This window comes from Cupressus sempervirens, chromosome 8 (assembly GCF_028749045.1).
Source record: "Cupressus sempervirens isolate cs-2001-9-10 chromosome 8, ASM2874904v1, whole genome shotgun sequence".
In the NCBI taxonomy this organism is placed as follows: Eukaryota; Viridiplantae; Streptophyta; class Pinopsida; order Cupressales; family Cupressaceae; genus Cupressus; species Cupressus sempervirens.
In genome coordinates, this window is record NC_143125.1 from 609,175,262 (window position 1) to 609,189,083 (window position 13,822).

Here is a 13,822-nt window from a genome sequence, read left to right on the forward strand (position 1 = left end):
GCGTTTCCCGAGGGGGACTGCATACTGGGAAGGACGAAGGTTTATAAAATTCTGGATTCACATATTTAGTAAGATTAAAAATTCAAAATTGATTATCTAGGTGCTCAATTGTGAAAAAAGAGTGATGGGAGGAGATTTCAGTTACACTCGTGAATGCAGGAGAGGCTTTCAAAATGGTTTCCCTTCCAATATTTCCATTTTGAAGGAGTTGATGCCCTCCAACCCGTTGTTGACTAAAAGACTCTCCTACAGATTCTTCAAATACTGCGAATCTATTAACCGTCGTAACTACGAATCTAGCGTCGTGTTTTCCTAGATAATCCCTATGGAACTGCCTTTGATTTATAAAAGAGTATCTTTGGCTTCCATAATCACATGAATTCTTAGGAAACCTCTTCTTTTTTCTATGTAGATGTTTCTAGCCTGGGTTTTTTGTGGGTTTGTAAAAGTTTGACATATTCGCATTATAAGCAGAGTAGAAGATTAACATTTGATAAATTGAATTTAATTGTAAAATCTTGAAATTATTGAACACGTTTCCTAAGAAATATTCAAATTTTCTAAATATTATAAATTTTATATCTATGTTTTAATCTTCACCTATTTTATTTTTGTATTTTCATTTAAAAAAATTTATATTTACATTATTTAATGTTCATTCTACATTTTTCTCTTAAATCTTATCTCCTATCGGCACACTCATTGCATGTACAAAAGCATATGATTGCTAGTTAAACATGTCATTGATTATTTAAATATTTCTATTTATTTAGCTTAATTAGTTCTTATCTCTATTGTTAACTCTTATTTTTTAATTTATTATTTAACTTAATTGGTTATTATTGTTTGCTTATTTTAAAAAAATAAATATTATTTTATTTTAATTAGAAATTATTTATAATTTAATTTATTGAGATGAGATTTTCTTTTATTTATAATTTATAATTTATCTTCAATTTTAACTCTCTTGTTTTCCTATTTATTTAGAAACTCATTTAGTTGTTATGTCCACTTTTAACTCTCAAATTTCTTTATTTTATTTAAATTTTGATTTTTAAAATTGAATGAAGTTTTAGTTTTTAAATTAGTTTAGCTAATAAGATATTTGTGGGAGGAGTTATTAATCATTTAATATCTTTTTATATTTTTTCATATTAATTGAAGATTTTTAAAAATTGATTATTTAATTTATATATTTAAGTCGATAGACTTTAAATTAGTTTAGTTTTTAGTCTTAATAATTATTTTAGTTTTTTTTTTATTATTCACTTTATACGTGCTAAATCTTTTAATGATAATTTATTAATATATGGTAAATTAAATAAATAAATAAAATTTATTTAGTTTATTAAGAGAATTAAATTAAGTTTTATTTAAATTGAAAATTAATATTAATTTAGTTTATGCACATTAAATTATAGTTTTAAAAAATATTAGTAAACACATATTGCTGATAATTACAAGCACAAAAGTTTGGAACTGCTAGTAATAAATAAAATTGATTTGTATTAATTGAAAAAATATAACTTTAATTTTCAATGATAATAATATCTAAAAAAAATCTTGTTATCTTTTTTTATTAATTAAAATAATTAGTAATTTTTTTAAATTAAAAAATTTTAAAAAATTTGAGATAAACCATAATAAGATTTCTAATTCACTAGAATAATAAATAAAATAATTTTTTATTCAATAAAATGATATATGCCTTAATTATTTAAATTTTAATGTTGACATTAAAACAATATTTTTATTTATTTATTTTAATAATTAAAATTATTAATATAAATTATCTTTTTTATTAAATAAAAGTACTAAAATTGAAATAAATAATAATAAGATATCTAAATGTCTATAAAAAAGAAAAAAGATTTATATTAAAATAAAACTAATTTTTAAAAAATCTCTATTTATAATCAATATAACTTGTCATTTTTATTAAATAAAAATATCAAAATTATAATAAATAATAATAAAATTCTTAAATCTTTAAAATATTAAATAAATAAATAAAATTATCTATTTTTTAGTCGATAGGCTATTTGTGGGAACTTTGTTCCAAGAAATTGATTTTTTGATGGAAAAGTTGTTAGACAAGAAAATTGTAAATCCTTCCCATTAATTATTTACAAATCATTTTTATCCACCTCCACTTTCAACTCTTGTTTTGATATTTATTAGTTGTTATCTCCACTTTTAACTATTGTTTTTCTTTTTCTATTTATTTAAATAAATAATTACTTGTGATCTCCACATTACGTTGTGATCTTTATTTATTAAACTTTTGATTTTTAAAATTAATTTAAATTTAATTTTTTAAATTTTTATAATAGTTTAGTTTTTTCTTTAAATATTATTTTTCAATTTCTATAATTTCTTTAGTAAATAGAATATACATTTGTTAGAGACACCTATTTTTTCATATTTCTCTTATTAATTTTTCATAATAGATTATTTTATGGAGTTTTTTTAAATGATTAATTTTTTCATATTTGATAAATTAAATTTAAATAAATAATATTTATTAATCTATTTAAAAGATCTTAGTAAATATTATGTTATTTAAATTGAAAATTATTAAAAATCTAATTTGTTCACATAAGATTATATTTTAAATCTTCACTTTTAACTATTTTTTTCTTATTTTTAAAAAAAATAATTGCTTGTGATCTCCACATTAACTCATGTTGTGATATCTATTTATTTAACTTTAGATTTCTAAAATTGATTTAAGTTTAAGTTTTTCAATTTTAATTTTTTTATTTATATTAGTTTATTTTTTCTTTAAATATTGTTTTTAAGTTTTTATAATTTATTTAATCAATAGAATATTTGTTAGAGATGATTTTTTGATGAAGTTTTTTAAAATGATTTTTTTTCATATTTGATAAATTGAATTTAAATAAATAATATTTATTAATCCATTAAAAATATTTTAGTAGATATTATGTTATTTAAATTAAAAATTATTAATAATTTAATTTGGTCGCATAAGATTAAAAAAATAATGTTATTATCGAGCACCTATCACTTATCGTTGCAAGCACAAAAGCATGCAACTACTAGTTTAAACATTTCAAAGTTGTCTAGAAAACTATGCATAAATCTTCTCATATGCTGAACTTCTGCCTATAAATATAGGACAAGAGTATTTAAAAAGATCACAAATTTGAGAAGACTCACACAGTGAAAGGTATTTTGCATATTCTTATGAATGAGGTTCAAATTGGAATTTCAATTGTTAGTATTTTGATAGTTGTCTATTTTGTATAATGTTGAGTATCAATTGTTCATTTACTACACTGATTACTATCTTTCTTGACTTTTCTATAGCGAGGGTTTGCATTTATGCTTCAAAGTAGAGGAGGTAATACACAAAGAGGTATGTCTTAACCAATTAGAAGGCATAAGATCTGCACAAAAGGTAATACCAATGTTAACTATTGTTACTTATATTTACACTCCATTAATTGTTATTACACATATTTTCTTTTATTCTATTGAAAGATTTAAGAAATTGTGCTATTTTTGATAAAAGGGTAAAAACCAAAAAAAAAAACAAAAACTTAAACCCTTATTATTATTTAAAATTCTGCAACCGTACAGAAATATTTCTTTTTAAGAAGAAATGACGGAGCTTGGTTATTATTATGATTAATATCATAATATTAAAAAACTACAAAAAACTAAAAATTCACAGAAGAACCAGTTGTAAATCGAATACGTGTGTAATTGGTCAAAATAAAATCTGAAAAAACAACGTTCAAATTCCTAATGCGAGATAGGTACTCAATGTTTAGTCTCAGGCCTCATATTTGAGCAACCCACTAATTATAACAGAGGATCTTCAACGGTACGATTTATAATAGATAAGCTTATGGACATATAACAGTCATATCGATGGCGGTTATTTCTGTCGTGGTGAGAGGTATAATGGTGGGAGGAAATGGTGCATTGTGTACGACCAGTAGATGCCTCCTTAGTAAAACTCCTCTTTCCCCATCCGTCACCATTAAAAACATCAGGCTTCCGCCCATTGGACCTCGCTGGGGTCGATGCCTTTGCACAGGAAATGGAGTTTCTGCAGGTACGATCTCAATACCTTTTGTTTTATCACAGAATTGTCAATGCGGGTCTTCTAAGATGTTTTCAATTTCAGTTTTCTGATTTTTTATTCATTGCTTTAACTGAGTGGGCGACTTAAGACCTCTCTTAGACATCGTTATATATTATGACAAATTCATCGTTATGGGTTTTCTACTGCGTATACAGTTTCAATCTTTTCGAGGTGTTTAAGCTCAATTCTTGTCATAAAACCAATTGGGTAATGTATATTTTTGTTTCTTGTTTTCCCAAGTTCTCCGTTTGTTGTGTAATCATCAAACTAGTTGCCACTAGTTGCTGCACTGGTTTTCCCAATCGCAGCGAGGGCTCTTTCGTGAAAGTTTTTCAATTTTGGGCGCTGTCATGAAAGTTTTAGAACTTGAGCTTACTGTATTGGGTCAATGGATAATTTATTCACAATGCATGGAAGTCAATTAACCTATTTACGATTATGAAAGCACATTCACTTTTAAAATGGCCAGATATAATGATACCGGAGCGATTTCTTAAATATCTTGCCCCTGAAAATAGGAGTAGTAGAGGTTTTTTAACTTGAAATTTGGCCAAGGTGGAATATAGAGGTTGCAAATATTTTGAATGTTAAGATATTCGGCCATAGCACAAATAAAGCTAACAGAAATAATCTTAAATTCAAAGTTCAAGCAGAAGTGACATGCAACCACAAGCATTCAGAAAACCCAAGATGCAAATCCTATTGTTTTTGCACTTAGGCTGTGTTAACCTTGGGATTTGTGATATCTGATTCTTAATGGGGATATTACCATTGTTGGCTCACTCATTTGTGTGAAGTTTGAACTGGTGCCGAGGCATTTATCAATAATCTGTTGGAAGCTGTTCTTCCCCTACCTGGTGTGATGTTCCACACCTAGTTTGTCCACAAATTTGCCCTGTAAATAACAATGACAACAAATTAGGGTTAGGGTTACATCTTACCAAATAAATACTTCTTTATATAGTGCAATCTTGGATTTGAATCCTGCAATCATAACCTAAGATAAATATACACATATACAATATAGGTATAGAGATAGAGATAGAGATAGACATAGATATAGAGGTAGATGTATACATAGACACAGATGCAGGTGCAAATGTGACAGCAGGTAGGGGAAAAGATTCTTCCCTTACCTGGTATGATGTCTCCTACTGTAGACATAGACATAGACATCACACCATGTGGCGCAAGAACTTCTCCCACTTCTTGTGATGTCTATGTCTTTGTCTATGGTAGTGTGATGTACCCTACTATAGATGTGGACGATGCCACACCAGGCAGGGGAAGAACTTCTTCTCCTACTTGGTGTGATGCCACCTACCTAGTTTGCATCTATGTTAGTGTGGGTTTTTTTTTTGTTTATTTGGAGCTTATTTTAGTATCAAAGCAGTGATTTGGGCAAAAGTGGAAGAACCTTGATTTTAGATCTAGAGATTTTTAGAAAAATTTCAAAAATGTAGAGGGTTGTTCTCTAAACAAATATATTAGATTGCTGCGACTCTTGTGCTATTAGAAAGTCACTTCAAGCTAGGCAATGTAGATAGAGACTGACCCTATGCAAATTCAATTGATTTTTCTGGAAAAAAAAATATTGGATGCGCAATGCCAATCTCATTTGATTTCGAACCCCTCAATATTACCCACAAAGTTAGTTGCGGCTACACTTGGAAAATCACAAATTGGTGATATGGACAATCAAGTTGCTGTTTTTTAATTTGCAACTCGGGTAGAATAGGTGTAGTTTTTTGTTTGGTTTTGAGATAAAAAAGAAGATTGGATGTTTCCATGCTTGAACAAATCAGAATTCATTCAAAGAATAGAAGTCCAAAACTGTTGGAAGGGGATTTTGAAAGAAGTGATTTTAATTTGGAAGTTCCATCCTAAGTCATCCACATATATAAGAATTCAAAGAAAAAAACTCCTAAAGATGGGGTTTCTTCAGTGCTTCTTGTACAACATTGTCTTTTCTAGCTGTTCATGTATTTGACTAATTGCAAAATGTGACTGCTTAGTTTCAAATATAATAGTGGCTTGATTTTGAAGGCATGTTAATTTCATAGAGGAGGCATGTCTTCAAATCCATTGTAGTTGATGTTGTACACATCATTGAACAATATATGTAAGGTGGATAGAAAAACAATCCCCTTATTTTCTTCCACAAGGGGTTCTCATACTCTAATTTATTGGCTTGCTTGATAGTGACATTAAAAACTACATTTGTTGTTTATCTTTACATTTCCAACAATCTTTTGTAGTCGGTCCTATAATCATATAATAATATTTGGATTTCTTATTTTTTAACCCTTGTCAAATTATTCTATTGTTCAATAAGAAAGCATTCTTCATCAGGGAACTATAGGAGGGCTACTCCTTCACGTGGCCCTATTCTAAATGCCAATTGCAGTTGGAAAGTAGGAAACCAAAATCCTTTATTGGTCAAGTCTGATTGCTGACAACTTCTAAAGGCTTAGTATCAATCACGTTGTTGCCTTCTGTTGAGCGTCTTCTCAAATTCTATGCTTTGGTTTCATGATTGGGGTTCAACATGGTATGGATTTGGCGATGGGGCCATGTGATTTGATGAAGAGTACATTATTCTATTGTTGGATACCAAAGTATCCTCATTTATTGTACTTGTAATGTTCCCTTTCTAAAATAGGATTTAATAATTAAAAATAATAATAAAACTAAAAATAATAAAATATAATGTAGTATGAGTACAAATTAATTAAGCTTAATGAGAGGTCAAGAGGCATGCAATAAAGAGTTGTGACCTCTTTAGCATAATATATAAAAGGGAGAAGGGTTCATTTGAAGGGGGATATATGGAGGAAGGAAAAAAGAAGGGAGAAAAGGAATTAAGCAAGCATTAATGGAAGAAAAAAGGAATGGGAAGAAGATATGGAGGTCCCTCTTTTTGAGGGACAATAATGATGAAGGGTTGTGACCCTTTCGAAGTGTGGTAATTGCGAAAGGTTGTGGTCATTATGAAGAGGTGCAACTCTCCCTCACATTGGAGCATATATGGGGGAGAAGTTCTCATTTGAGGAGGAGATAAAAAGAGGAGATCATTTGGGGAATAATACATTATTCTCAAAGGTAAAAACAAAAAGTGGTGACTTATTCTTATGAAGGGTGGTGGTCCTTCCACCAATGAGGTATAAGGGAGAATTCATTCCAAGCTTTGAAGGGCACATGATAAATGAAAGGAAGTCAAAGTCAGATATCTTGCAGAATAGAACAGCAAGCAAGACAGATGGAAGATCAATTAGCATTCAATCTAAATACGGATTGCAAATTCAGAATACATAAATATCAATCAGCAGCTTATACACCTTTTTAATATACTAGTATGAAGTATAATGTATTGCAATATGAATTGGCAGATTTATTATCTGTCTTCCATCTGATAGGAAGTAGGAATGTACATAGATAATCTATTGCTTCTAATAAATCCATATTTGATAATGATGACGATTCCTGTAAAGGTTTTAGCCAATCCACTGTTCCATTATGGTGAGGAGATATTGCATGAGGAATGCAATTAGCTAGGAAACCATTCCGGTAGAGACATCCCACATGGGGCTGGGAGGCTGAAGAATGGTTGTCTCTCTGTTCTCCTAGGTTGGGTGGAACAGCTCAAGGCACCTTGTATGATCTCCCAACTGGTGCTTCATAATGGGGATGGGTTCTTGGTAAAAGCCTTAAGGGAATTCCTTGTGCACATTATGATGGAATGCATACGTGCAATGCAAGTAGCACCTAAGTTCCTTTCAGGAAGTGGTAACTTCGAGCGTGGTTGGGAGTCCGAATGACAGGTGTTCTGTGCTCCTGGGCTTGATGTTTTGGAATAAGCTCAAAGCACCTTATATGCTTTTCCAAGGATCTCCAACAATGAAACAAGTTCCATCATATGCTTGAGTCAATGCTCTTAACACTAGTAGGAAAGACATGTTTTATACTATGTTTCAGTGATTGCCTAACATAATTGTAGGGTCTCAACAATGTTTTATCTTATTGCACAATCAACAAATGATATGACTAACTCTATTCGATTCCTTTTACTTGGAATTGCTATTTTGGGGCAAAAACTGGGGCATTGGAAATGGGGACATTGGACCTATTGGGTAGTAAACTGCTTCCATTAGTCTAACATCTGTGGGCAAGTTATTCTTTTACTGGAGTTATAATTGTTAGTTTGTGCTTCTTAGTTTTATTCATCAATGTAATACCAATTCAATTCAGACTTAGGGTGTAAATGTACTGGTAAACTTAGTAGCAGACTGCAATTTATACCACTTTCAGAATTCTGATCTGATTGTCTTAATATTCAGGTATCAGCAGTCACAATACTAATTTAATGTTCAGATTTGAGATGGAAATTCTGAAGAATATACTTTGCTTTTCCTCTGATATTCGAAGGCAGAGATAGTACTATTTATTATTTTTATCTCTTGCATTTTTATCCATATATATAACCCTATGAAAGGGTGGTGATGTCTAATTACAATAAGGAGTCATGACGGTTCAACAGGAGTAGTTTCCAACAGCTCCAATACTAATCGGATGTTAGCAGTTAATTGATATTAACACCAAACTCATTAGTGTTTGTTTGGATAACAAGTCAAGATCGATCTTTATAAAGCAATGAATATATACTTAAACAATGCTTGATCGAATTGCATGATTTCAAGAGATAATCGTAGATTTCATACTTGGCAAAATATGCAGAGTCAGATTACTGATGGAAAGGATAGTAATTTAGATCATATACATGATTGTGTATGTATGCATGTATATCAATTGACATGGTGAACTGGTATACATGCATGCATACAAAGTTATCAGTTTAATCCTTTCATACTGATTGACGCTACCATATTTTAACACTCCCCTTTAGCTAGGGAACACAACAAGGTATGAATTGGTTTAGATATCACTACCACGTGATATCAAGAAGTATACAAAATATCAAGTCCACATGTTACTTGTATATCCTAGATATGGTATGTGCATTGACACCATGTTGCATGATGTCTACCATAGCATGTCTTGTCATGTCCACGGACCTTACACGTCACGCAATGTCCACCATCATTATCTCATTAAGACCAAATTGATCTACAACAGATATCAGGTCAGCATGATATTGATCGATTAGTTTGAGAGATATTTACTATCAAGACATTCCATGAATATCAAGTCAGCATGATACTCGTCATGATAGTAGACATTGTAAAGTTGTCACCTTACAATGTCGAAGACGATCTACAACAGATATCAGGTCAGCATGATATTGATTGATTAGTTTGAGAGATATTAACTATCAAGACATTCCATGAATATCAAGTCAGCATGATACTCGTCATGATAGTAGACATTGTAAAGTTGTCACCTTACAATGTCGAAGTCAAGTGTACATTATCAAAAAGATCGCCACCTTTCAGTACATAGGGGGAGGCCCATACAGTGATAGAGTCACACATATGACAAGAGTTTACACATTAAACATCTTAAAAATATATTTTAGTACAGATAGAACAAATTTTGAGATTTAGTCTCAATGAATTACATTTCAACCATACGAAGTTTCTTTCTGAAGTGCTCCACTTTAACTTTGGAGAGAGGCTTTGATTATTTTTTGTATTCTTACATACTCTCATCCTAATGATGGATCACAGAGTGTGATCCGAAACGTTGATCATAAAAAAACATACACAATCAAATCCATAAATAGTTCTACAAAAAGGATATCTACTGTTTGATCATTTGTACAAATATGTTCCAACCGAATTGCTTTCCTTTCAACCATATCCCTCACGCAGCGATAAGGAATCTCTATATGCTTGGATCAATCATGGAAAGCATGCTTCACTGAGAGCTTGATGCAACTTTGATTATCACAGTGGGGATAGTAGTAGGTTTCAAGAATTTTCCAAATAATCTCGGAATCAATTTTCGAAGCCATACCATTTCTTTATCTCCCATGGTGGCTGCATTGTATTTTGCTTCAGTAGAACTTTGTGCTACGGAAGAGTGCTTCCTACTTATCCAAGAGATTAGGGTTGATCCCAACTAAAACAACATCTAGACGTGCTCTTTTGATCAATCACACTTCTGACCCAATTTGAATCTGAGTATCCATATAAGTCTAGATCAACATTTTTATATTTTAGCTCATATCCAATAGTACCATGTAGGTATGTCATATGTGTTTATCAACAAGCTGTATTTCACGTGGTTCACACATAAATTGACTCGAGGCATTCACTGCATAGCAAATATCAAGTCGTGTGTTAACTAGGTACACCATGGATCCAATAACTTGTTTATAGAGGGTAGGATTTGCAAATTTGGATTCAATTGCTGCCTCTTTCGACTTGCGTAACTTTGTTTCCATAGGTGTGGACATAGGCCTACAGTTTAGCATTTCAAATTGTTTTAGAATATCAATGGTATATTTTCCTTGATTTAGAAGGATACAATCAAGTTTTTGCCAGACTTCCAATCCTAGAAAGTAGTGTAGGATACTCAAATCCTTCATATCAAATTCTAAAGCCAAATCCTTCTTGCTTTGAGTAATGAGGTGATCTTCTCCTATCATTAGTAGGTCATCAACATATATAATTAATATTACCATGTCACTTTTAATAATTTTAAAGTAGAGATTTGGATCTGCATCATTCTTAGAGAAACCTAGTCCTATAAGCTAGCTATCAATTCTCTCGTACTAGGCTTTGGGAGCCTGTTTGAGTCCATACATGGCTTTCTTCAATTTGCATACATGGGATGCTGCACCATGAATCACAAAACCCTTAGGTTGTTCTAGATAGACTTCCTCTTTGATAGTCTTGTTCAAAAATGTCGTCTTTACATCCATCTGGTGTATCTTCTAGCCCTTAGCTGTAGTAATGACTATAATTGCTCTAACAGACGTATATCTGGCAACAAGTGCAAATGTCTCCTTGTAATCAATTCCCCCCTTCTATGAGAAACCTTTGGCAACAAAACATGCCTTATGTTTCTCTATACTGCTGGCTGCAGCATGTTTAATATTGAAGAGCCATTTAGAGGAGACAATGGATTTCCCTTTAGGTCTAGGTACTATATCCCACACATCATTTTTTAGAATGGACTGATACTCTTCTGTCATGGCATCTTTCCATACTTGGTGTTTAAGAGCTTCAATTACACTAGTAGGTTCTCAATTTATAATCTCATTCATTGGTGCCACGTAGTTTGATAATATGTTAGGCTTCTTACTCTCTCTAAAAGTGCCTTTCGGTGCAGCAAAGTTTTTTGCTTCCTCAACAACCTTTCTAGCCCAAAGTGGTTGTTTTCTTTTGTTAATATTATGATTTTGCTTCCTTTGAATTTTAGGATTAGTATGGTTTTCATTAGGGGTTTCTTCTGGTTGCTCCCCTTGAGGCTCATAAGTAGGTTCTTCCTCCATGTTCTCAAGCGAGTCTTGAATTTCTAACTGATCTGAGCTCTTTGACCTTTTGAAGACAATGTCTTCCTCGAAGGTGACATCTTTGCTCAGCTCTACTTGGATTTGATCAAGTAGGTATATACTATATCTTGTAGCCTTTAGAAGTTTCATTGTAACCTACAAAAATCCCTTTCTCCTAGAAAGTTCTAATTTTGTCCATTTCTCTTTAGGTAAATGTATGTATGTAGGACACCCAAATATCCTAAGATGGCTTATATCAAGTTTTATCAAGGCAAAGGCCTTTTCTGGTGTTTTCTTATCAAGATGTGAATGAGGACATCTATTCTGTATGTAGAATGTCATTCTTGAAGCTTTTGCCCAAAATGAAGTATCAAGATTTTGGTCATACATCATTGACTTTACAACTTCCACAATGTTTCTATTTTTCCTCTCAGCTACACCATTTTGTTGAGGATTATAGGGTACAATGAACTCTCTCTTAATCTTGGCATTAATATAAAATTCTTTAAAGATTTGTGAAGTGAATTCTTACCCATTGTTAGTTCTTAGGGTTTTAACTTTCTTTCCAAATGAGTTTTTTGTTAGGGCCTTGAATTCTTTGGATTTCTTAGGGATCTCTTTAGATTCTTTGCATTTCATAAAGTAGATCCAAGTCTTTCTAGAGAAATCGTCCACAAAAGTTATATAATATAGAGACCCTCCCATAGATGGGGTTGGCATAGGTCCACATAAGTCTGAGTGGACTAATTCCAATCGATTTTTAATTTTGCTTAAACTTTTTTGGAAGGATCCTTTAGCATTCTTCCGTAAAGCATACCCCTTACATGTCCCATTATGGATTGCGTTTAGTTTGGGAAGTCCTGTCACTAATTTATCCATAGATGTTAGGGCTCAAAAATGTATATGCCCTAATCTTCTATGCCAGATTTTATTGGAGTCATAGGTTTCATGAATGAGCACTTGTTTTGGTTGAATGCAAAGTTTGTATAAGTATCCATGTCTTACACCTATTGTTTTAGCCTTCTAAAAAGTAGCATTCGTTGGCCATGTCATGACTTTTTCATTCATGAAGGTGACTCTATATCCATTATCTTCTAGGGCAGATATAGATACTAGGTTTCTTTTAATTCCTGGTACAAATAGTACATCTTGTAGTTGAATAGTGATGCCCGTATCTAATTTGATGTTATAGGTCTTCACTCCTTTTATAGGATGTGCGGAGTTATCTCCGATGGTCACCTCTTCCTCAATTTCTTCAACCATAGTATCTAGATGTTCTTGGAATTTAGTGATATGTCTAGATGACTCACTATCAATCACCCAAGTATTGACTTTATTTGATACATGAGTTAGAATAGGAACTTCTTAGGATCCTTTTTATGTATTTGTTTTTCTGACTTTAGCATAGGATACTTGTTTCTTTTGTCTCTTGGGGCATTTGGCAACATAATGTCCATATTTATCACATCTAAAACATTGGACTTGTGAAGCATCTCTCCTTTCCTTGCCCTTTCCATGAAATTTTTTCTTCCTTTTGAAGTTCTTCTTCTACCCTTTCTTATGGTGTTTGGCATTTAAATCATCAAAGTCTTCATTTATGGATTTTTGTTTGGTTTCATTCGGTAACTACCTAGCTTCTTCTTGCAGACTGTCGGACCTTAGGCAGTCTAACTTTGGGAGTTTTGACCTTGCACTTATGCCTTGTTTGAATGATTCCTATGAGTTTGGGTAGTCCGCTTAGAGCTATTCGGGATAATTCTTTGCTTTCTATCTCGTGCCCAATGTTTGATAGTTGATCCCTTAAGTCTATTATTCTCATGAAGTAGGCAGTCACAGATTTTCTGTGATTCACACTTATGTGATTCAGCTGTGTTTTGTGTGTAAGGGTTCTGCCTGTATTATTTATCTCGAAGGTGCTCCCTAGAGATTTTAACATGAGGTATGCAATTGTTTGCTTTGCTAGTATAGGTACTATGTGGTCTCTCACAGAATCCACTATCAATTTCATAGCTTCCTTGTTATTTTCAATCCATTGGGATTCTTCTAGCTCATCCTCAGGTTTTGTCCTCTTATCTTTTACATATGAATCTACTAATATCATCTAATATCATCATGATTCTTAATTTCCACGCTATGAAGTTGTTGGTACCCTCAAGGCGATCCTTAAATTGGATTGGATTTGTCATTCTAAGTGATGGAAGTGTGACAAAACTTTATCAACATAGGTAGTCTGATTTCTCAAGTTTATC

At 31.9% G+C, this 13,822-nt stretch overlaps 1 protein-coding gene across 4 annotated transcripts in view; it reads left to right on the plus strand.

The window, feature by feature from the left end:
* The first annotated feature begins 3,707 nt into the window (after positions 1-3,707).
* LOC149543895 (histidine--tRNA ligase, chloroplastic/mitochondrial-like) overlaps positions 3,708-13,822 on the plus strand; it is a 146,317-nt gene continuing 136,202 nt past the window's right edge. For 2 of the 4 annotated variants that reach the window (XM_089798550.1, XM_089798552.1), the window contains exon 1: positions 3,807-4,087. In XM_089798550.1, the coding sequence (XP_089654676.1) occupies positions 3,947-4,087 (141 nt within the window). In that variant the 5' untranslated portion in view covers positions 3,807-3,946. Of the gene's footprint in view, positions 4,088-13,822 lie in introns of all 4 variants that reach the window. The other 2 variants (XM_089798549.1, XM_089798551.1) reach the window with 2 other exon arrangements.